We start from the raw sequence: 26,234 nt of genomic DNA, 5'->3' as shown, positions 1-26,234 counted from the left end.
AATTACGGAAGTGTGTAGGAAATACCATGTTTGGGAAGACTATGCCTGCAAAAATTTAGAAACTGTAGGATGAGAATTAAGTTCAATCATATGTATTTGTGCTTTCATTTTCAGCTAACAATCTTCCAACTAAAAATGGAGATAAAAAGATAAAAGAGAGAGGAAGACAAAGAAAATTTTAAAATTACATAATATTTACATGAACTTCAGTCTGTTCAAACAGCTTTGTGCTACACCATTTTATTCAATCTTTTTCTGACCTATCTGTTGAAACTGCAAGCTTCTTGACATCTATCCCTGTCACTTATTGAATGCTCATGCATTTTTGAGACAAGGGAGTCCCAGTCTCAAGTGAGATTTTTAGGCATCACCATAATACAAACAACAATATAAAATACCTTCAACAACTAAGTAACTAATATTCCATCTTTTTTTGATAGTTAATCTTTTAATCTGCATACTGAAGAGATCAGTAAATAATTATATAGGTATGGAGATAAAAAATCTACCTTTTATTTTGGTTATTGGGGTACCACTTTTTCCAAGTCCTCCATCAGAATATGGAAGCACTAAACTTTATTAGTTCAAAAGGAATCCCATAAGTGCTAGTCTCCATTTCTTAAATATATGTGATTTGATTCCAATACTTCTATTGGATAGATAAGTAAATTTCAAAAATGCTTGTACTTTTACTGAGAAAAGCTGTTCTGCAGTTTTTCAGATGGATAACTTATCTAGCTGCTGCTCAATTTTTAAAAAGAATCGATTAAAAATAATACAAGGAGAGAGTTATCAGCAACCACTGTTCACAATGCATCATTGCACCAGCTTTAGTCACAAGGCTCATACTGGCCGGCTGGATTGCAACATTTTGATATGTGGTAATTAACCACAGTGGAGAAGAAAAGGCTCAGAAAGACAGAAAGGAATTCATGGTGTTAAAACAGTATGAACAATAGATATAGTAATAAAATACTGTCTTTTGTTATCATTATGCAGTAATATAATAGCTTAGGTTATTCTTACTATTTTGTCTAATTTCTATTAAAATATGCAACATTTTATCTTACCACTGAGAAGCCAGTGTAGAAAAGATATCAGTGATTTCAGGTTCTTGGAACAGTTTCAGAAGTTCTGGTTCAGATGATAAGTCAGCAAGAATCCTTAACTCAATATGGGAAAAGTCTAGAAAACAGTGTTAAAATGCATCTATTGCTCCAAAATAAAAACATACCTGCATTTTAACCAAACTATCACAAATTAAAATGTAAGCCTGCAGTATTCAATCACTTCCTCATGCTCAAAAAAGACAGATGCCTGTAAGAAGCTCATCCTGAAGATATTATATTCCAGCTATGGATCACAAAGTGTCTCATTCCTTCATTATCTTCATGTGTCAATTAATCTTATTAACTCTGTTTCTACTGACAAGGCTTAAACGTCACCCACTTCCAAAGCATAATAAAGAATACACATCATATAACAATATTAGTTGATACTAAGAGATTTGACAGCCTTGTAAAATATGTCATCCAAAGGAGAGCAAAAAGACATGACAGAACTGTGAATATTAATCTGTATGAGAATAATAATACACACTCTCTTACCTGCTGCTAAAAATGTACACCCTTTTTTTGAAACAAACAATGTTCTTGGAGAAATAGTTACTACGTCCTCTTCTTTTCCTAGAAGACGTGATAGACATTTAAATCCCAAACACCAGTTCAAAATTACTGTGTTGCAAACCATAGGAGGTTTTATACCAAACACACATCTAACACCACAGAAATGGCAATATAAGCAACCTAGCAGAGCATCAAGTGCCAGCATCACAATTATTTCACTATATCAGTCATGTACAACTTAACCTCCACCATCCTTCCAGTACTGCTTACTTCCTTTCTTAAATCCAAACTCTTCCCTAAACATAAGCTATCAAATATATACAATGACTAACATTATTCACAGATCACTTAATAAAGGATGCATTCATAAAGAAAATTCTATAAAAATAAGTAAAAATATGCATTTTTGCATCTTTGAACATGCCACAGCAATGTGTTAATAACCAAATTCTGAGTTACAGGTGGTAGGGGAATATAATATTGAGAACATACAGCTGTCATAGGCATCCAAACTGTAATGACAGAAATCCCCAATAATATCATTAAACACTAACACAAGGTACTAGAAACCAAGTTCATCCAGGGAATATCACTTGACATGGTGTAGGGAAGAACGGTGGTTTGAAATGAAACAGAATCTGGTCAGTATAAAAGTGAAGAAAATAGAAAAAAATGTGTCTTGACAGGAAAAACTTAGAAACACATTTCTGAGAAGCGCATAAGATCATTAACAAAATCTCCAGAAAGTTTCATGTGCTACAGTTATGCCCAAAACCTCAGGTTTATGCTGCCCCTGCTGACACAGTTTTTTATAGCAACTTTTAAAAAATACCTATAAAACTGAATCATGTAGATAAAATAAAACTATTATCAAAATTTTACATTATCTTCCATAGCCTCCTGTTTAATGACCTTTATTATTTCCAACAGAGGGAGTGAATAGCTGTGAAAAGGCAAGGCTTGCCCTTAGCAGAGGACCAAGCACCACAGTGAGCAGCACTGCCCAGCTGTGGCTGCAGGCATTCAAGGAGAATGTATGTTCCAAAGTCTCTCTCTCATATTTGAGTCTGCTGCTGTGCATTTCTCTCTTTATCACTTGGCTCATGCTTTTCTAGACTTTACTTTGATTCTCTCTGAACCATCTGCTTTAAATCCACTTTTGTTATCAAAAACAACACATCTGACTAACTACTGATGTTTAGGTGTGAGTATGATTAAGATGACCCAGCTTAAACATTGACTCAGACAGAGCCTTATGAGCTGAACGCACACAAAATCATCCCTAGGATATTTAAGGTATTTAAGATGCATAATTTCATCTGGAAAAAGTGAGGGAAACAAAAAAAAAACCTAAAAGCTTGTAGCTACTTAGATCAGGGCTGAAACACCAAATTTTTTTTCAGGAACAACCAGAAAAAGTAATTGGTTTAACTGCTAATGTATAACAAAGCATTGATCATCTGTTATTTAATGCTGGAGCTATCAGTATATATAAAAATATAATACCACTCAGTAAAATAATTAGATAAAACTGTCTTTTCATCTTAATAAAAACACAGCTTACCTTTTATGTACTGTTTCTTTGTAATTGTAACTGGATGTTTAGAGATACCTTGAATGTTCTACAAACAGGAAGAATAAAAAGGCTTAGTAAGTGCAAGTTTATGAAAATATGTTTATGAACAGTTTATTACCAGCATTAGTGATACTAGTGCCAACAAGTTTTTCCCATATAATAAGTAAGAATAACCACTTTGCCTTTCAAAGCAATCTTCACACTCTGCATCTGCAGACACTTTTGAATATTTTCTCTTCCTTGAAAACTGGAAGCTTCTAAGAGCAATTTCTCATTGGCAGCCTTTCCAAAGACTAATCTCTGGATGCACCGTAGAAGATAATTAGTAATCCAATAAAAATAATTTTATTCTCATTTTAACCTGTGTCTTTTAGATATAGTGTATTACTTCTGAGAAAAGAATACATGTGAATCTTGCCTGAAGTCTAAAGGAACTGAATATTCTTCAGCCTCTAGGATTTTTTCCTACTTTTTTGAAATGCATGATAAAATAAATATGAAACTTTTTACTGGCTACAGTACACCAGTACAGGTTAAAAATTAGAGCTAATTTTATCAACCAACATGCAGGATGAGGATCAGCAGAAGATTTTTTTTCAAGATCTGGGTTCATACACCTCTGGTAAAGCATCAAAGATGCACATAACAACTCCTTTCTGTTATTTTGTGTCATTATGACTCTTTATCTAGAAAAGTAACATATGACAAGAGAATGTGTATCAAGCTCTGATTTGTCATTCCATGTAATTAATTTGTAAGTGGTTCAGGAATTAGATGATCATACTAATATTATGTAATACTGGGAATTCAGAGGGTGGGAATAGTGCTATATAATTTCCAAATCAGAATGATAATTTTCTATGCAATTTTCAACTCAAAATTATTATTTTAAACTTAAGAGGGATGTAACCAGACAACAAAAGCTATTGAAATTTAAAGCAGAAGCAAAAGAACAAAATCCCCAAACCACAACAGTATCATTCCTAGTCTTAGTACCACCCTTAAAGTTGTACAGTTAAATGTATTAAAGTTGAACACCTGCCATAGCACCATACAGAGAGAGAGATAGGAAACTACCACATAACATACAGAATATTTTCACAGCCTGGGTCAAAACTAGGAACACTGCTCTCCGTCCACCAATACCCAGAATAAACACTTGCCAACTGGAATATTTTATTCTTTAGAATACTTAGAATATTTTATTCTTCTAGAAACACTTAAAAATACTGTTGTGGCAATGTTTACAGCAATGTATATTTTAAAATCATATTTTGAAGGAAGTGTGTCATGGGTTAGCTAGCATAGTCTCGGAAGTGATGTTCTCACAAAGGAGTGCTTACAGCTTCCCCCATGACCTGACAGAACCTATCAGCTGGCCAGTTTGAATATGGACAATTTTTTAAGCCACTTAAAGTTGTGACCGCCTCTGTGATACACACTTAAGAACAGACAAACCCCACCCCAAGCTCTCTCTCGTTTCTGGCGCTGGGACAGGTGGCTGCAGGCCCCGTGCGGGGGCCAGCGGGCCCAGCCAGGCCCTGCTTGGGCCAGGCCGGGCCGGGCCACGGCCAGCCTGGAGCTGATGGGCCCTGTTCCACCTGCGGAAACCCCCACAGCCCTGCTGTGGGCAGCTGGAGTGGCTCGGAACCCCCCCCTCTCCACTGCGATAAGCCACATTCCAGCTGCAAGGCTGAGGTGAGATTAACCCTTTTATTGCTGTGAAGAGCTGAAAACCTGAGGGAAGAGAAAGAGGAGATGCTTAAAGCTGAAATTCTGTTGTGAAGCTATGACATATCAGAGTACCCATTGTAATTTCATGAAGATATGGGGGATGGAGTGTTCAATTCGTAAGCAATAGGCAGATGCTGACACAGCTGTAATTTCATGAGAAGTTTGGACAGGGAGAGATGGACCAGATGAGGACTTTTGCTCCAAAAAGGGAAAGGAGAAACCTCAGTTCCTAGAGATGCTCCCAGAGATAGTCCTAAAGATGAAGATGAGGAGGACCCTTTGCTCCCAGGGAAGGAGAAGGGCCTCTGTTCATTTAGAGATGAAATGCTCCCAGAGATGGGTGAAGAGAACTTTTGTTTCTGAATGGCTCAACCTTAAAATTGTACCCCAAAAACCTTCAAGAGTGGACCCTCGAAAGCAGTTGTGGGAACAGCTGCAGGTTGGGGGAAGGGACTCACATGTGAGCAGAGAGACTCCTCTTCCTAAATGGACTGAACAAGGTTATTATGGAAGTGGTAAACAGACTGAACATCTTAAGGGTTGTCTTTTTACATTGTCAGTGGGAGAAGGGAGAAAGGTGGGGGGATGAGAAGAGTTCTGAAGGTGTGGTATGATTTTTTTTTTCTTCTTTTAGGTCTGTTAATAAACTTCTTTATATTCTTTCAAGTTTGGTGCCTGCTTTGCGTTTCTCCTAATTCTTATCTCACAGAAGATAAACAGTAATGAGTATCTTGGACCAAACCCCTTCAAAGTGGTTATTTAATCTGTACACAAAACTAACATTCCTATTGGCAACTATTGATTTCCACCAATAACAAGTTGGAGAGAATCAGTGCCCAGGTATTATTCAGTGTATGAATAATAGGCAGTTTGAGTGGCCATGGAATCTAGTAGATCCTCAGAAATTCAGAAAATTTAGTCCTTTATTATGTACCTGGACATGAATAAAAGTGGGAGCCTAATTTTACACACATAAAAAAAAAGTTAATTCTGACTTACAGAACTATTCTAACAGAGGCTGTAGAGGGCCTTTTCATTCGGCTCTGCACTGGTGTTATGACATGTACTTAGGCAATTTCCAGCACAAGTTAGAACTGTTTATAGTTAATCTAACTGCTGTTTTTCCTTGTCTCATTAGCTTCAAAATCCTGAAAAAATTGAATTTAAAAACCCACAATATTTCAGGATCTATCTACAATGTAAAAATAAATCACTATATTGCTATCTTGTTCTTATTGCGAGCATCTGTACAAAGTCTGCTTTCAATGCAATTTTAAAAGTGTTACTAATAATTCTGGAAAAGACTAATAAGTAATTACAAGTGCAAAATGTCTTTTCACTTGTAAATTAGTTAACAACTCATAATTTGAATAGATCTTCAGAAAAGAGGTAACTCAAGAAACATGCAACATGAGTTGTAATGCTCATCTTCAAGCTATTGGAATAGTTTAACACATCCCTCTCATCTAATTTTAGATTAACTAATTTTAGGCAAGTCGTTGGCCTAAACTAGCTGTGTAGAATCCCTCCATAGCCAGCAAAGACAGGAATCCCAGTGGGTAGTTCAACCTATCTGTACAAGACACATACTGACAAATTGTCCTAAGGTTCCCCTGGAGGTGATGTATTCTAAGATTTAGATCATCAAATCTGATGAGATAAATTTACTCTACATGTTTAAAGGAATAGAGAAATAAGGAGACAAATCTCACAAGAGTCTTCCAAATAGCAAGCTCTCCTCTGCTTGAGTCAGGTGACTGTTTTACAGTATCAGAAGTGGAAAATTAATGTGGCTTAGGCAAATTATTATCACCACCTTGGACTACGTAATACAGCCTGTATTTTTGCTTTTATGTGTATATTTCAAGTATTTCTGCAAATCCTTCACAGATCGAATCTGAGATGTGACTGTTCTGCCTTATTGTTAGAAAAGGGTATCCACATTTTGTTAGATGTGACAGAGAAACAAAATTGCCCTCCCTGAAAAATCACATCCCAACAGACAAGAAGGAATACTTGATACAGTGTGGTGGAAAAGCTGGTTGTGGAAGTTAACTATTGTAATACTTCTCTTCATTGTTTCTGAGTGAGGGGAAAAAAAAAATTAAGCTATTCTAGTAGATGGTTAACAAGAAAACCCTAGCATTATTTTTAAAAAAAATTTAAAAAACATGTAAAAATAACTAAAATAAAATAATTATTTTAATATAAAATAAAAGGCCATAATCCAAAATTAACGTCCAGCAGTTCCAACTGATAGAAGGATAGATGAAGCCAAGGTCCCAGTTTCAATATGTCTGAAAGGCTGTGATGATCAGGAGAGATTTCTAAAGAAAGCAACTGTCACTCCTATCTTCCACAAGGCCAAGAAGGAAGATTCAGAAAACTACAGGCCAATGAGGTTCTACTCAGTTCCCAGGAAGATGATGGCACAAACAATCCTAGAAAACATCTGCAAACATATTAAAGTTGAATAGACAGTCTGGGGTAGTCAGCATGGATTTAGAATGGGGAAATCGTGTTTAACCAGTGACAGCCTTGTGCAATGCAGTAACCAGCTCTGTGGATGCAGGGAGAGCAGCAGATGTTGTTTACCTTGACTCCAGCAAGGCTTTCAAAACACTCGCTCATAAAAGCCTCAGAGAAGCTGCTGAAGTACAAGTTAGATAAGTGGACAGTGAGGTGGACTGAAACCCGCCTGAACTGCGGGTCCAAAGGGCTTTGGCGAGTGGCACAAAGACCAGCTGGAGGTCAGTCACTACTGGAGCAGCCCAGGGGCAAATAAGGCCCAACACCTCCATCTATGACCTGGATAACAGGACTGATGCAACCTCAGCAAGATGGCAGGAAATCCAAAACCCTGAAGAGTGCTTGACACGTCAGGTAAGCGATTCAGAGGGATCTCAGGCATCTGGAGAAATGGGTTATCAGAGTCCCACGGAGTTCACAGTCTGGAAGGCAGCTTTGCAGAAAATGACCTGTGGATCATGGTGAAGAACAAGTTGAGCATAAACCAGTAATGAGCCTTTGTACCCAGGAAGGCCAACAGCATCCTGGGCTGCATCAGGAAGAATATGACCAGCAGGCCAAGTGACAACAATCCTTGTCCTCTACTCAGAATGCCTGATGGGAGCATGTAAAGAAGACAGAGCCAGGTTCTTCTCACTGATGCCCAATGACAGGACAAGAGGTGACAATCAGAAACCATTACAGGAAATTCCATTAATGTAAGAAAAACTTTCCTACTGTGATAATGGTCAAATACTGGAATAGGCTGCCCAGAGGAGTTCCGAAACCTCCATCCTTGGAGATGTTCAAACCTTCACTAGACAACTTCCAGCAGTCCTGGCAAGGAGACTCAGAACCAACGGACTCTGGATGTCTCTCTTAAAGCCTCACAAACACAGCTTCAGGCCTTGAAAAAATGATGCTCTAATCCATAAAGAAAGTTCCAAGGAGAGTAGAATTATCAATGAACCCATACCTAATCAAAATCAAACAAATAGACAGTTTCCCAGTTTTACGAGTTTCTTCTCAGTCAGTTAGACTCTGTTGAGCTTTCTATTTTGGTATCCAACATTCTACATCTTCATTTGCCATTGATTTTTTATTCCTTCCTAGATTAAAACCAGTATGCTATTTCAGTTCTTTCTAAGGACTACAGTATACAGACATATTGGATGAACTGCCTTTCAATTCAGAGTAGTTAGACTTCACTTAATCTCAGAGACCAGTGGTGCATTTTAAATATTTCTCACTCTTGATCAAGTAGGGTTGTTGATCATGTTTCCTATGTTTTCTGTTTTTTATATGGAGTCAGCTAACCCATACATCTCTCTTCCTCTCTATTTACATTTTCAGTAGCATAAACTGCTATTTTGAACAAGTAACCTCAGTCAACCCCAGTGACTCTCAGAATAGACATCCATGTCTGTATACAAAGGCATCAATAGCTATATGCATTTTTTTTTTTAACTACAAATGGCTCATTAATCTATAACTACCCAGATCTGCATTTCTAAACCTCTATGGAATATGTCCATCTAAATACCTACAAGCTGCAGGGAGGGGAACAAAGCAATGTAACATGTAGTTACTGAAATAAATAGGAATGTGCAGAGGTGGCTGCTGACTATTCTTTGGGCACTTGATTCTGACTAATTCCCCCACTGTTCTAAGGCCTTACTTAAAAATAAGAATGGAGACAAAACTTACTACTAAGATAAGAGTATCCATTCACAAATGCATACAGGATGGATGTGTCATGAGGGAAGTTAAAAAATAGCCAAGAGTAGACCAAACAGATATAAGGAAGGAGTTAGACCAGGTAAAGTTATCATGTACATATCCTTTGATGTGGTGACCAAGCCACCTGCTGTTAGCGAGGCACAGTGTCAAACACTAGAGCAAAATAAAGGAATTAATTATTGTTTTACAGTGGGTACCAGTGCAAACAAATAGCAAAAACTAGTTGCATTTCTTGTAAGCAATAAAATTTACTGCGACTGTGATCTTGTTAGATTTAATTACTCTAATAGATATTGCTTCAGGAAACCAATTATTTCCTCATACTTGAGAAATACACTGATGTTCTTTTCCATTTGAAAAAAGTTCAGAGCAGCAAAATTCTACTTTCTTTCATGGAATGTAGCACTCCAGCAAAAATGTAAGCATTGTAAGTCGAAAGTTTCTGCAGTTCTCTTAGCAACTTCTTCTCCAGAAAGTTTATTAGAATAATTAGGCCACACTACTCTCTTTGAACATGAACTCAGCTCTACACAATGAAACACGAAGTAAGCTTTTAAATCCATGGCATCTGTTTGATGACTAGCATTGTAATACTTTTGGAGCAGAAGTAAGACTTTGGTTTGTAAGACCAGACTTCATTACAATGCTAATAGATACGTAGATGACAAGTCCTTTGAGCTTTATATTCTAAATTTCAAATTGCTTTTTAATTTTTTTATTTTTGTTATTCTTTACTTTTCCCTCTGGTTTATTTGCTTCTTCAAAATTATCTCACTCCTTCTCCTTCTTTTTCAGTTGTCTTTTCTTGCTCTATATGGGACCATATCTACTGATAAACTGTGCTCTCACACCTCATTTGATCAGTTTGAGAAGAAAAGTAAGCACAGGTTCAGTGAGCTACTTCCTTAAGAATCAACACTCCACTTGCTCCGTTGTTAAAGGCCAAAGCTATTGTAGAACTAGCAAGGAAAACTTCACACTGCCCAGAAGAGCATTTTTGCAATGCAGAACAAGAAGACTGAATCCTGAGGGCACTCACAACATCAAATTCACTCAATTTATCTGGCATCTGCAAAGCTGGAGGCAACTCACCCATGAGAAATTACACAGAAAGAATAATTTAAAAAAAAACTTTGGGAAAATTGCCGCATTTAATTGTTGCACATAGCAGCATTAACTTATACTTGTAAAGGAATAAACAGTTATTTTCTGTGACTTTTATATGAAACACAATTTCAAGACAGTCTGGAGACATAATTTTCAAAATATGGCACGCATCTCAATAAACAGAGAAAATAGGAAAATGAGCAAGGTCACCATAGCAATGCCAGCCTGGTATGGATGTGCACATGCATTCCTTCGGAAATCTTGACTTGTCTGCAATTGCCACCTAGTGGCTTGTGGAAAACTAAGGACATCTATTTTCCTTGTCAAAAGCCACAGAATCATATAGACTTCTGGCGAAGGTTTCCCTCATTTTTGGTACTTGTTTCCACTTTTCAGCCCAGAACAATCAATCAGAGGTAAGGCACTCCCCTCTTACATTACCCAGCAGCGAAGAATTATCAAGGTTTTAGACATCAGACAAGTGGGAAACTTAGATGTAAATCACCCTATTCCCACAAGTTTAATCAGCTTTGAAAGATGTGAATACAGGGAAAGGAAAAAAGAGCAACCAAAATTAGTGACTTCTTACTTCAGAGAGTAGGCCATATTCTGCCATATTCCCTGAAATTTAGACCTGGCAATGATCTCAGCTAATAAAGATACAGCAGCACATGAAAAAGGTTTTGATGAGTGATTTTTAAAATGAAAATTATTTTACTCACTGATTTGAGTAAAATCTCTGTGTTCTGTGACAAATATTTTGTCAAATCATGGGTTCAGCCCAGATTCTTGGCAACATACTGACAGATTACTCACCTGTGCATAGTAAGCAAGGGAGTTTGTATAGAGAAAAAGACTGCTTTTGTTTCCCATATATAAACTGACTACATTTTATTATTTATTTAATTTCATTTTCCTGAAAGAAAATTATACACAGAATACTCACTCTGTTACACTAAAATTCATTAATATGGCAAGCTCAAACTCTGGGATGAACTCCAAGGAGATAGGATTTGGTTTTGGTGAAATAAAGCCAGTGCTAAGGCATTGAGATAACCACCCTTTGAGTGGCAGTTGGAGCTAGTAAATATTGTATAGTTGTAGATTAGCTGCATATTATATAGTTTTTTAAGTAAACAGTGTCAAGGCAATATTGTCCAAAGGTAAAAATACCAGACCTCTAACCACACAAAAAATTACAAGATTTCCAGGCTGTAGGAATTTGCTGTTAAAAGATGTAACAGTTGTTTTACAAAAAGAGTAAAATTTAACATTTCAAACAAGATTGTTCCACATACTGAGGAATTTACTCAGCATATGTTAGCAGGAAATTCCTCTTGTAAGGCTGTGAACAGGAGGCTAATTGCAGGAGTTAAAAGAAACCTAAATAAGTAATGTCTCTTTCGATCACAGTGAGGAACGGACAGTTCCTGGCTTTACAGAGGTGGTCCTTATACTGTAAGTTCCTGAGAGTCAGAGCCAGCAGATGATCATGCTGGAACAGGAGAACTAAGGACAACAAGGCCACGTGGCAAGTCAGCAAGATGACCTGTATCCTATTCTGTCCCTCTTCAGCAACCCTTATACGAACCACTAATTTTTTTCCACTGTTGTTCCCAACTTGAGAGAGCACCTCCAAAACTCTGCACGAAGTTTCCTGAGGCTTTATGAAAGATTGCTGAGGAAATAAAGAATTGGCAAATTTTCCACTTCTTGGCACAGAAACAGAAATTGTCAGCAGAGAAGGATGACTACAATAGGAATGTAGAGCTACTGAGATAATTTTCCTGTATTTCCTTGGAATGTCAATGACAAAGCTTTGGAAAATCATTACTGTATGAAAACTGGACCACCCAAGAAAAGAAGTCTCTTTTAAATCTACCTAACTTTTGATCTTCCCCTATAAACCATTTCTTTTTATCTTTCTGCATTTATCCCCTTCATTTTTGTCTTGTCAGACCTCTCAGATCTTTTCATTTTTTCTGAGACACAAATTGGAAGAATATTGTACAGTAGAACATTACATAGCAAAATAAACTATTTAAATGCTTTTTGCTATGTTAAAACATAATGAAATCTCTGTTGACATCAGAGTTAAGACTGTATTTTGTCCTTGCAAAAAGGAATTCAGATGTTAGAAAAATATAGCAACACTTCTCCCTTTTGAGAGCTTGTAAGACAAGACATAATTCATGTGTCTGAGATTTTCATTTTAACTGTCCTGTCAGAACATAAGTCTCCAAGCTCTGAGTAGTTCCTAAAGTGTATACCTCGAACAACTCCCTCGAATGGAGTAATTCATATGAAAAACAAAAAAAATCTTCAGGCAGAATTTCTCAAATATTAAATAATTCACAAGAGGTTCCAACAGAAAACTTAAGAACAAATAGACACACAGATATTTAATATAAGGATCACATATATATTTGTGCATATTGCTGAATATTCAATTTGAGCTACTGCCTTATGAATGAGGACAGTAAAAACTACCTTAGTAGGACATGGGCTCCATGAAACTCCTCAGAGCTTACAGAGGTACAGTGACTCTGACCAGTGGAAACATCAGGGCATGCTGCATGTACCAACCTCAGGCATAAGAAAAGTGCCCAGCCAGGAGTTGAAACGTGAACAGATAAACAGTAGCAGAACAAAGATTGTGACAGACTATGAGTGAATGGCACCAATTGCTTCTTGTAACCTAAGCACCATGTTAATATTGCTCTTAAACTATTCTCAAATTACACGGAATCAGACTTAATAAAATTCTAAGAAACACAAGAGTGCGCAGATTAACTTATGTAACAGAATACTTCAAGTAATAGATATTACTATAATTACTTCACTTTAAAGCACCTTTGAATTTGTAAGGTCATGAAAGCTACATTAATCAAAACAAATTTTTTAGCAAGGATGATACTAATTTTGATTCTTCTTAGGTCTGTGCTCCAATCACATTAATATTATGGAGAAAAATAACCTGACAGTAGCACTAGTTGTATTCCAAGATGAATTTCTAAAACATGATCATAGCTTTGGCTTTTACCTGTAGCATTCCCAAAACATTGCTGGCAAAGGCCATTTAAAGGATAAAATAAATCAGCATATAATCAACAACCCCAACAATGCCCACTCATAGCAGTAAATGCTCAAGTGCTGACAATTTAATTTATACATATAGGATTGAAATATATCATCTTCTAATTTTAAAGAAACAAGTGGAAGTATGCAGTGCTGTCATCTCCCTAGCACAGGAAAATTTTAGAGGAGCTTTTTTTCTCCCATTTCTACAAATATAAGCTTCCCTGAGAATTTCTTTTGCCAGAAACTAAAGGACAGTTGTGGAGGCCAGCGAGCCTACGGTACAAGGGACTAAGAGAGTCAGCTGGTGAGACAGTCCCTGGTACCAGAGAATCCTCCCTAGGGTAGGGTGACCAGAAAGGCTTCCCCCAGAATGCTTTGCCCTGCTGTGGTAATATACCCCAGTACTGCTCCCTTGGTTGGCTCATGAGCCTCTCCGCTCCCTTGTTACCTTATTTGTCCCATGCCATAGAAAGTTCTGCACTCCAGGTTCCCCCCATTGGTCTTTGCCCCTGGAACCCTTCACAGTGTGGAAGCAATAAACTGCTCCTGTGGAACTCTATGCAAAGACCCTTCCTGCCTCTTTGCTGCTGACCCGTATTACTGAAGCTGTGTGTGCGTTTGTGTGCGCATGTGAGTGGGTGTGGCTGATCCTGCTGAGCGCCTTCGCTCTGGAGACGCTTCTGGAAGGTCGCAGCACCTCGTGCTTCGGCACAGAAGCTGCAGAGCCTGGGATAGCGATAGACAGCGAAGGAGGATTTCAGCCTCCATAGCCAATATTTCATAATGTGCTAAAACTGATTTGGCCGATATTTTTCCAAGTTGTATAGAATCTTTCATTTTTGAACTGTCAATTTTAATTGCTCTGTTTATTTCTGTGCTTATGTTTAGCTTGTAGAAGAAAAAATGACAGTATCTTACCCTGCATAAATAAAATGCAAGTATATTTTATGCTATTACTGCAAAGAAGCAGATTTATACTGTCTGCACATTACCTTTCTTTAAATAACACACAGAACAATTATAAAGATAATCTGAAACAGAAGAGGACAGGATTGAACTGCTTGTTTCTACAAAATTACAAAATTTTGTCCATGTATTGGATACACCACACTCACCATGAGATAAATGAATCTGTACAAATCAAGAGCATTACAAGAGAGAATGCCAAAGATGTGCATATATCATAGAAAAGGACACTGTAGTCCAGATGCTGGGAGAACAAGGGTCTGTAATGAAGAAACCTTGTTTCTGCATTTGGGTAATAAATCAACACAATGATGTTCTGGAGCATCAGATATGAGTGTTATGATATGACCAACAGTGACCTTCTATACTACAGCTGTCACACTAGTACCTAAGAACTTTCTATTGCAATGTTAAGGTAGTGTAAAATTTCATCCTGAAAATGTAATTGGACCAAAGTCTTGTCAACATGCCCATTCAGTCATTTTTAAGTACAATTTTCCTGTCATAAAACATAAACTGTGATGAGTGAGGAAGAAGAAATAGAGAACTTCTGTCTCCAACACTGTAAATACAGTTTCTTGAAGCCTTCACTAAGATTACTTTTAAAAAAACTAAGCAACAACAAAAGAGACTATAAAAACATCATGACTACTCATTATAAAATGAGATACTATTTTAGCGCTATTAGTGCAGTCATAATCACCATATGACTCAAGAGTGTTTATTGGAATAAACATACTGAAAAGAAATATGGCACAAAAATATGTTCTGAATGCAAAAAATACTCAGAGAACACCAACCAACCACAACAATCAGCATGCATACTCTGGCTTTCTCTAACTGCACGTCAGCTCATCTGAGTGACAAGGGTTTGTACTGACTAGAAAATACAACATTAAATTACTTTAATTCAAAGGCCCAAGAAAGCACAGACACATTCTCATATTGTTGCAAAATGAATCGACGACTTCGGTGAGGAGAGACATTGCAGGCAACCGATACGATTGATATAAGCAAGCTCTGTTTATTAGCAATACAAAGGCACTTATATAGAGTATTGAATACAAGCTTATCAGTTCTTTAATTAGTTGAAACTTATAAAAGCACATTCTGACTTCTACATAATTGGGTTAGATAAAAGACTACATTTGGCAAGCTTCTTATTGTTTATGTTTTGTCTTGAGAGATCAAAGATCTTCCTCCCTTCTTAGAGATGGCCCATCTTATCAGCACAGCTGCACCTCTCAAAAACTCCCTTCTGGTTCCCAGGTTGGTTTCCCACACAGGGATTTGTCTCATGTAGAATTTTTCTCACACAGGCCTTTTTACTTGTACAGTTGGATTATTGATCCAATAATTCTATCAATGAGCCATGTCCCTGCTCCTCTAACCATTCTCCAATATCATATCTGTTAAGATATTCTACCCTTGTTTTCAGCAAAGCCCACATTAGGGAATACTTACCTTAAAATTATTTTGTTAGCCTAGATGACATTATAGAAGACTTTGGACTCTCTCTCTCTCTCTCTCTCTCTCTCTCTATATATGTATGTATATTTGGACAATTTATATAGAAGACTTTTTACATGAACCTGTGGTGTGTCTGACGTGTCTCTATCCCCAGTGCTTTCCAATAAACATACGTAAAAAAAAAAAATAGCAAACACATTCCAAGACCAATGAAAATGTAAGGCCCATACCATTTGTCCATTTTAAGTAAATATTCTTCTCAGTTGGACAAGGTATGAACGTATGAACAAGTTTACAAAAATTTTACTCTTAGCAGTGCAGCTGCAAAAGCAGCCAAGGCCTTGGTTCATTTCAGGGGAGGGGGTTAAAAAAAGAAGCAAAATGCAGTCATATCCCTGTTCCTAGACTTGGTGTCTAGCTCCTCACATTGCATCAGCCTCTGCCAAACCTTCTAAAAGCTGTGAAAGAAAGGGGCAGGGATAAAACAAGACACTGTAGAATCTCATCACAATTGAAACACCTTGTAGAACATTTCTGCTGGAATCTGAGTACAGACTTCAAACTTTCAGAAAGAGTATTTGCAGTATCACACATCAGCCTGTAGCCTTAATGAGGCCTTGGACAAAATGCCTGAAATTTGAGAGCTGTCACAATGGCTTTGGTAGCACGATTCTGTCAGACCACCCCGCTAGGAGTGAGCATGTGGGGATGTCAAAATGTAAAACCTATTGGGATTCTGCTACAAAAGGGAGACAAACAGGCAGAATCTCATCCACACTGTCCAGAAACAATCCCAAAACTACCTCAAAACCACATTTCCATTTTACCTCAGAGAAAACTAGTCTATTCACTTCAAAAAAACACAGCCCAGAGGGGAAATAACACAGATACAGTATGGATAATCAGAAATACTGGTTTGCTAAGTTAATTGAGAGAACAGACTTATTTTGGATGGCAGTTGCTCAGAGGGGCCTCTACTTCAAGGGATTGTCTCTCCCCTTAGAAAAAAAAACCAGATGGGTAAATTCATTATTCATATTCCAAACACTACTTGCAACACACATTTTCTAACAAACAAGCATGTAATTCTCTATTGTGCATTCACCACCAGAAAATCTTATATCTGTTGAAGAGACTGAGATACATTCAATATTTCAGGTTCTTTATGATCCTTCCTTAAGCCTGTTAACATTCAATATGCCCTAATTAGTTTCCCTTTCAAACTACATTCCTGGTTTCCAAACTATAGGCTAACATGCTTCTTTGACTGATAGGTTAAATTATTTTATTTCTTTGCTGTTTTTGACAAGCTGTAAAAGCATTTTTCCTGAGGAAAAATAGGAATGCTTTTTTATTTTTTTCCACTTGCTCCAAGAAGGTGAAAATTTTTATTTATTTTCAGCATAACTTTTTGTTACTAAAAGGAAGGAAATGCTCCCTAAAGGCCACCACTTTATGCTTTTTAGTTTAATGATACAAACATCTTCTGAAGTAGAGAAGCATAAACTCATTAGCAGCATTTCAGTTCTCCCTGCTGCAGAAGCCTGGAGGAAAGAAATCTTAATACAGAATATCTGATTCTAGCACTGAAATTTACATCTTAAACCAAATTGTAACATCTAATTGTATGCAATCTTTACATCTCAAGTTAGGATTTCTCTCTTTTCATTCTGAAAGGGGCTTGATCTTAATTGGGTTTATGCTTTTCCACTCATGTCTTGACTTATTTCTGCTTTAAAACATGAGAGGCTGAAAAAATATATTTCCAGGTGGGTTTGGAGAACATAAACAAGCTTTTATGAAGATCATAAATATATCTAATAGGAAAGTTATCTATGAGCAATATAAAAAAGAGAATCCTAATGTAGACAAGACTAATATATTTATACAAAAACTATTTGAAAATAACATATTCAAATATTAAACCTAATTAAATTCCCCTAATAGTCATAAGAAATCCATCATAGAGAAAAAAAATAACTACCCTATGGATACATTATAAAATAATTTGTAGGGTTTATATTTACTTCTATGTTTCAGATACTCAGGTTCTCCAAGAGCAGCAAATAGACACCTACAATGCAATCACTGGAGACTGCAAAATCAAATGTGTCCCTGTTTAACAATAATACATTAACACTGTTATTTGTGAAAAACATATGATTTATACAGCACACATATCATAGAAGAAGAAGCCAAATGAGAAGAAATGAAGTGCATAGTTAAACTGAAGTAGATGAGCACATGGAGAGCCACTGAAGTAAAGTGCTGCTAAGAAACCCCCTCTAAGTTGCTACAACAGAAAAGTCATAAAAATTCATGTGAATAAACTTATCTATTGAGAAAAACCCACATAAAGCCAAAAATATACATCATCTGTATATCAAATGTGGAACTGTCGGAAAGAAGATGACAGTAGCGTTTATCTGAAAAAGAAATACGGCTCTGTATCTAATGTTTAGTCATTTCCCCTCAAACCTGTAAGTAAATCCCTCCTGGACTACATTAAATGCCTTAAAGGAAAGAGGACAGATAGATCCATTATCTTTACAAAACAAAAGAAAGATAAAGAAACCTTTGTTTGGAATCCCATCTCTCAGAAGCACTGTAGAATATGGGATGTTTTTCCATTTGAATTCTCAAAGTATCTGATTCACGCTTATCTTTGCTTTAATCCCTTGTTAAAGCATTTTAAAACAGTTAAAAATAAACTACCTCACAAAAATTCAGCTAAAATTTGACATAATATCATAGTAACTGCAAAAATATCTCCAATATTTATGATTTCTGGCAAGAATCTTCCCAATCCTTTAACACTTAGCAAAGTGACTGGGCACTGCAGTGTATCTTCTATATCAATAAGTGATTCAGAAACAGATGGTATAAGTTCCATAAACATTTCAAACAAAAAAAGCCTTGCCAATGTTTTTCCTTAGAAGGAAAAGCCAGCCTTAGGCAACCCTGGATGCTAACTTTAGCAGCATTATTTTGAAGAAAATCAACTTCTAAGAAAAATAGATTCATGTCCTTTTTATTATGATGGGCCAAAGATCACTTTGTGTTGTATGTGGTTGTTCAAGACAGCTGTCTGTTCAGCTCTGACTGGGAAATGCCTGAGCATCATATCAGAGAATTCAGCAAACTGTGACCTTCATGATCATCTTTTCCATTTTCCCATCACTTTCTCCCATCTGGTTGCATGAGAAGAGAGAGCAGCAGTAACACTTCCCCATTGTGTTGTTAATTCAGAATCCTAAACACTGATTTTTGTTCAACAAAAGAGCACATGCACTTCCTATAAATTGTTTGATGACAAACTGTAAGGGAATATGGACCGTGAGGGTAGGAAGATATAAATAAAACCTGAACTGTGAAGACAGGTGAAGGAAGAGCTAAGGAAGTCACCAGTATGGTGAGGGTGAGAACTCCCAGGATGGGTTTCTGTCAGAACTCCGAAGTCATCACTCCAGGCAGGACTTGCCAGGAACCACACGAGCCTATGCATGCAAAGTGGTCACAGCTGTTAAAGTTTACATCTCTGCTCCCACACAGAGCTGTGGAAGACCGTGGACTTTCTCCAGACTGCAGAAAGCTCCTAATGCCATTTGTACCCTCAGAGCTTAAGGCTGGGTCCTGCACAGAGATAAACAGTACCCAAATCTGTATGGATAACCAATGACAACACTTTGGGGCACAAGTTAAAGGGACAAGGACCTCACAGATTCCCTCTAGCCTTCATGAGCCAAGTCCCATCTCTGCATCTGTTCCCAGTCATCCCAGGGCCAGAGGCCAGGTCTTTACTAGAAAAGGCCATGATTAAACCAAACAGAAACTTTCCCCAGACAGGCAGTCACTACTTTTCTTCTGCTGTTCTCTCACCTATGCCTTGAGCCCCTGGAGCTCTGCAGCCCCATCTCCTCCCACACCAGGTCCTGCACTCTCGTCCATGCAGCCATGGGCTGTGACAGAGGGGAACACAAATGTCTCACCAGTCTGTACAGCCAAAGCACAGCGTGCATCACAAACACCAAGAGAAAAGGGATCACAGAATACATTCAAATATGTCCTTAAAATATCATTTTGTGGAAAAAAAAAAAAAGATAACCCAAGCCCTAAGCAATCCAGAATATCAAATAAAACACATTTCAAGCACAAGCATGTACATGGAGATCATTATAGTCAAAGACACGAGAGGAAGCACAAAGAGCCCAAATGTCACAGTCATATAAGCAAGACTTGCAGAGCACCAGCATTGCCAGCTGAGCCCCTTATTGCTATGAGGCCTGAAGCCAAATTCCAGAAGAAGAGAGCGTCCCTTTTTTCTGTAATACCCACCTTCCAGGGCTCACTGATCCTTTAGAAGGAGTGGTTCACGAACACCAGGAATACATGTCAAGGAAGTATTGAGGGTACGTGCATTGCTCGCAACTGTATTCCTCTACTTCAGGTAATAATGTTAATTCTGATCCACAGATAACACAAAATATTTGTAAGAACATATGTCCTAGAGTAAAATACCCATTTAATAAGCTTTTTCTGTCCATTTAGATACAATACAGCAACTGCTAGACTTGCATGAAAACAAGTATTTCCTGTGTTAAAAAATTTTGTTCAAGTAATATTAATTTTTCATTTCAATTAAAATGCAAATCTTCCAATAAGCTCACTTACAGGATGTTTGGATGAAAGTCTGCCAGTCACAGTTCCTGTTTGATTCCAAGTAGAGGAAATAAATCCCTTTAATCAAGTAAAATAAAAAACAAAAAAAAAAATGAAGACACACTGCTAAATTTTATTTAATATAAGTATCAAAATTAAGTAACAGAAATAAAAGTAATAAAATTCACTGCAATCAAAACAAGAAAATAAAAAAGAAATAATTTTAAAATTTCCATGTATAAAAGTTCTTAAACTGGAAACACTGCAATCATCTCACATCTTTTTAGGACTTTACAAGCTACTGTATGTATTTCTACCTTTTTCATGCATGTTCGCAATCCATCCACATAAGTTGATTTCATCTTATGAACCTAAAATACAAAAAATTTAAGACAGATGTTTATTTATAAAAATAAGGAATTTTTCAAATTAAAGATCCTAATTTCCAAATGCATCATTTGTAGACTTTTCTTTTTTAAAGACAGTTTTATCCTAGGAAATAATGGATTTATACTCACTAGTAGCTTAACCTATTCACCTAAGTTAGGTAAGTGCTTGGTTATAACCTAAAGCTGGGGCTTTGCAGATACTATTAAATGAACTATTGGAATTTATTGTTTTACATCTTATATCTCCAGCTCAATAAAGTACATGCAAACCAAACACACACAAAAAAAAAACCACAAACAAATTTAAAAAAAAAAAAAAAAATCTGAACCGAACACAAACCCACACTTTTAAACTTTTTTTTTTTTTTTTAAATTCTTGGAAGTTCATTCACTGAAAACGTCAAGATTAAGTATGGGAGCAGACTAACTAGTTCGTTTTGGATTTTCAGGTGGCTCGTCACCCCAAAATCCCCTATAAACAGTTATCTCCTCCACTTTATGCAAAACATTTCTTCAGAACTCAAAAAATAAATGTTTTGCTCTATGTATGCTTTATAGCACTACACAAATTTAACAGTATTAATTAAGAGAACACAAATTTAACAGAATTAACATTATTACCTGAAGTTTTCCAATTATTTTTTGCAACAAAGTTGTTTGCTAGCTATAATCTAGCATAGTGCAAAACAACTATAAACATTTAAATTTAAAACTCTTAAGAATACTGACTACAAATTAGTATTTGAATGAACTTTCACTAGAGCCAGCTTATTTATTTGTTTAACTATGAATATGTTATCTGCCTTGCTAAATTTTGCTTCAATGCAGCTAAACTTTGTGAAAAAATATCAGCTCACCTGGCGGTATTCTAAAATTATCTTAGGCAAAGGGTGAAGATCTTGCAATTTATTTAGCTGCAAAATCAATAATGTGAATTACTAACATACTTTTAAGTTATATTATTAAACAAACCTTAACAGAATACATTTCGGAGGAAGAAATTTTCTTGACAAGCTGAAGGGACAAAATACTGGCTGATGGATGATGTCCTACAAGCAATCTCACCCCAGGCCCAAGGAAGCCTCCTCTCATTCCTGCCTTCTTTAGGAAGGCTGAAGATTACTCCTTCCCATTTCATTTTCACTCCTGTCCCAGACAGGGACAAAAAGACTCAGACATAAAAACTTTTTCACAGAAACTTTGAAAATACTGGGGTGTGATGTGTGTGTTATTTATGGCCTTTTGTTTATTTTTTGTGCTATGCAGCATTAATGCAAGAGAGAACACAATAGAAGTAGACAACGTAATACATATATACACACATACATATTTATACACACACAATCCAAGAGGAGAATTTCTCCTGTTCATGCTTTAATAAAAGTTCCAGGAAAACTTCAAGAGAAATTGAAATTGTCAAATTAAAAACCAATAAAATAAAGCATATTTATGATTACTTTGATTGGAAACTGCCAAAAATTCTGTTGAGAAAAAGAATTAAGTTATTAAAATAGAGATTGGATATTTATAGGTACAACAAATAAATACCTGGAACTACAATAGTCCAGGGTGAAAAACAGATACAACTGCACTACAATGTATCTTTAAAAGCATAAGGGTTTTTTTTCTTGCTACCAGGGAGAAACATCTTAATTGTCTACTATTTATCTCCTGGAAGGTTTCATCCAACCTTTCTCTAAATAACCAAGTCTCAGCAGTTGTTGGAAAGAGAGTACTGGACTACATAAAAGTATTGGTTTGATTACAGCAACAAATCTTATGTCCCCACAAAAAGATGACATTAATTCTATTTCACTGATCCCTCCCATTTCCCAAGGCTCTCTGCCACTCTCCAAGATTACATGTTTGATCTATGAAACCTCCTTCTCCTTGAGTAGTGTGTGGATTTTATGGTTATACTGTTGAGGTTACTGGAGATCATATTTGGTAGTTCAGACACTTGACTGAAAAGTGGAATTTCCTCCTTGAGAAATAAATGTTACCCTTCTACCTTCCCCAAAGACATTCATGTTCAGCAATGATTTGAGCACTTTACTCTAACTCCTGTGTAAACTGGAGCAATATAGTTGTGGCACCAAATCAGAAACAGGTGCAGCTGCACCGAGGCTTTTTCTCGTCTAAAAAGAAACTCCATTGCTACTATTATATAACAAAATGATTTTTTTTTTTTTTAAATGATCTGACAAGGGGAGCAAGAGCACCCTCAGTCAGTTTGCAGATGACACCAAATTGGATGGAAGAGTTGATCTGCTGGAGGGCAGGAAGGCTCCACAGAGGGATCTGGACAGGCTGGATCAATGGGCCAAGGCCAATGGTCTGAGGTTCAACAAGGCCAAGTGCCAGGTCCTGCCCCTGGGTCACAACAACCCCTGCAGTGCTACAGGCTGGGGCAGAGTGGCTGGAAAGGGCACGGTGGAAAAGGACCTGGGGGTGCTGGTTGAGAGTGGCTGAACATGAGCCAGGTGTGCCCAGGTAGCCAAGAAGGCCAAGGGGACCCAGCCTGGATCAGCAATAGTGTGTCCAGCAGGACCAGGGCAGTGACCATCACCCTGTACTCAGCACTGAGTACTGTGTTCTGTTTTGGACCCCTCATTTCAAAAAGGAGATTGAGGTGCTGGAGTGAGTCCAGAGAAGGACAACAGAGCTGGAAAAGGGTCTGGAGCACAAGTCTGATGAGGAACAATTGAAGGAGCTGGGGACGTTTAGCTTGGAGAAAAGGAGGCTCAAGGGGAGACCTTCATTAGCTGCTTTGTTTCTCCCCATCATACAGTGCAACTTTCTTTTCTGGCACAAGTAATTGTAGTACAAATAGTACAATACAAAAATAAATCCAGATCATTAGGAAAACTTTAGATAAATTCCAAATTCACTGGAATATAACTTAGAAGTCTTGCTAAATCATACAGATGGTTTTAAAACCCTTCCCCATCTCACCACAACTTCTGAAGTGGATACAAGTTGCTGTATTTCAGTTCTGTGAAGTTTCTCACACAGCATATGCAGCTTTAACTTATCAAATAGTACCTACAGTAAGACAATAAACCTTTCAGTGTTTCAAGTGTTAAAATAGAAAGGAAAATTATTAGGTGCTTGAACTTACACAGAAAACAAATTTCAAGGTAAATAGAGTATACTGTAGCAAAGAGAACACAGTATTGACCAGATCTTTATTTTTGAGCTACTAAAACAGTAATATATTTACTAAAAATAAATACAGAATTTATGTAAATATATTCAAATACAAATTATTCAACATTGTCACATTCATGAAAAACTGATAGGTCCTTCATTAACATCGGAAAATAAGATAATATAGAAGGAAATAATTCAGAAGTTGTAAGGATACATATACTTTACAGTTCTTCGGTATCAGTAAATTTATAGAACTTACACCTCAAGTAGAAATAGTACAAATATTACCTCTCGGAGTTGACAACTGCTGGTCAAAAGGAATCGTTCTCCAGCAACCTCATGAGCTTCCTGTTCAAGCTCTTTGAGCCTCAACTATAAATTAGGACATCAAAATTATTCTGTTCACATTATTATTTTCTTCAATATCTGCTACTTCTAAGGTTAATGAGAATATTGGACCTTTATTCAGAAATTGAGTACTTGATACTGTGTCATCATTGCTGGCTAACAACATTTGGTTGAGTAGATTGCTTATATACTCCTTCATTTTTATTTCTTCATGATCTGGGAAGGGGATTTATTGTAGTAAGAAGTACTGATATTTGTGGTCAAAGAATTTAGGTTACTGAAGCCTATAGAGATCTGTGAGAAGAAGAGCTATGCAAATTATTCTGATAAATTAGCAATCTGTCGGACCACTATGATTATCTAATCAAATTTTATGTTACAAAGTGGGATTCTCTTGCAGCTATTTTTATCAAAGAACACTCATTTAAAGAGTGTGTTGTTCACAAAAAGAGGGAGAGAAGTCTATCACTTCTCAGGAAGACAGTTACCGGAAACTGTAGGTTCAGAAAGAGTCATTACCATTTTTACTCTACAACACATAACCCAAAAGGACCTGTGCATTTTGCACTGCAATTTCAGTTCTGCAGCAAGGCTGATGAAGCAAATGTCTCATTTTTGCTTGCCTAAATAAATAAGGAAGTACCCTAAAATATAAATATAATTCGTTTTATTTATAACAATATACTAAAAGCCCCAAACTATTACATAAAATATGACAAATGTTCCGTCTATTTTTAATCAGTTATCCTCAGTAAATGCACAATGATCATGCTATACAACTTCCAAGAAAAAAATATTAATACAAAATTTACCCCTAGGATCTCTGATGTTTTTTTCAGTTCTTGTTTGTTCACATATATTTTGTGTGTTTCCATCACTGTAAATACAATTTTAGGTTAAGAACATTTATAATTGACAATTTCAATCTTACATGCTTCTTAGACTGTAAAATGGAAACTCAAACTCACACAGCTGTTATGAGGCTAAGACAACATTTCATATTCTGAGGAATTACATTCCACTTGAGCATAGTCAGCAGCTGTGTGAAAATAGTGAAGATTCATATTTTGAACTGAACTTTCATACCTGCCAGAATTTTGATAAGTGGAAGCTCTAAAGTGCAAAATAAGTTCCACAAGCCTTGAGCCTGTAAAGTAAGATATAAATACATTCTTCAGTACCAGCTAATTTTGATCTTAAAACATACCCTAGTGTCATTAGGTGAATGCATTTTCCATTGAGGAGTATTTCACTTTCTGTACATTCCCTTTTTGCACGACAACACTGTTTGTGGCATGAAGTACTACTTAGTGTAAATCATAGTATCTGAATGCTGTTACTAGGAATTCTGCAATAGTAACCATTTTATACAAGAATGCTAATAAAGAAATATATATACCTTTTTTTCTTAACAGTTTATTTTTAAATCAATCTTCATTATAATAGGACACACAGTTATCCTTTTTCCTTTGTTCAGTTGAACAATTAAGCAAATATTCATAGTTCATAACTTTGTTTTCATTAGGAAGAAAATAAGAGTTGATAGGGTTATGCCCCCAAATTAGTTACAGAGAATAGAAAGTCTGGTTTTTCTCTAACCACTGAAGCAATCTGACTTGTCTAAAAACTCTTGTAGGCTGGATCTCAGTGTTCCTGTACCTTAGGTGTTTCCCTGCAGCCTCCCTTCAGATTGTTCACCATGCTCCTGGGTTACTTGGATATCCACACTAATATGGCTCCATCACCTAATGATCTAAGCCCTACACCTGCTACTAGCAACTTCAAAGAAAATCCCCAGGAAACTGTGATGTCCCCTCCACCAGAACCTAAGCATATCCCTATATCCTGGCACTTTTCCAGGTATATGATCACAGGCAG

General features: G+C 36.7%; 1 protein-coding gene across 1 annotated transcript in view; it reads right to left on the bottom strand.

The window, feature by feature from the left end:
• The window catches only part of POLN (DNA polymerase nu), an 88,136-nt gene that overhangs the window by 51,771 nt on the left and 10,131 nt on the right, over window positions 1-26,234 (bottom strand). The window contains exons 7-16 of the mRNA XM_069012249.1: window positions 25,443-25,503; window positions 25,169-25,233; window positions 24,297-24,380; window positions 23,811-23,900; window positions 21,713-21,769; window positions 20,784-20,837; window positions 20,479-20,544; window positions 3,190-3,247; window positions 1,608-1,685; window positions 1,071-1,185 (exon numbers count right to left, since the gene is read on the bottom strand). Coding sequence (XP_068868350.1) covers window positions 1,071-1,185; window positions 1,608-1,685; window positions 3,190-3,247; window positions 20,479-20,544; window positions 20,784-20,837; window positions 21,713-21,769; window positions 23,811-23,900; window positions 24,297-24,380; window positions 25,169-25,233; window positions 25,443-25,503 — 728 coding nt within the window. The remainder of the gene's footprint in view (window positions 1-1,070; window positions 1,186-1,607; window positions 1,686-3,189; window positions 3,248-20,478; window positions 20,545-20,783; window positions 20,838-21,712; window positions 21,770-23,810; window positions 23,901-24,296; window positions 24,381-25,168; window positions 25,234-25,442; window positions 25,504-26,234) is intronic.

Source organism: Aphelocoma coerulescens, chromosome 4 (genome assembly GCF_041296385.1).
Source record: "Aphelocoma coerulescens isolate FSJ_1873_10779 chromosome 4, UR_Acoe_1.0, whole genome shotgun sequence".
In the NCBI taxonomy this organism is placed as follows: domain Eukaryota; kingdom Metazoa; phylum Chordata; class Aves; order Passeriformes; family Corvidae; genus Aphelocoma; species Aphelocoma coerulescens.
The sequence above is the reverse complement of the archived record's forward strand: the minus strand, read 5'-3'. Positions and strand labels throughout refer to the sequence as shown.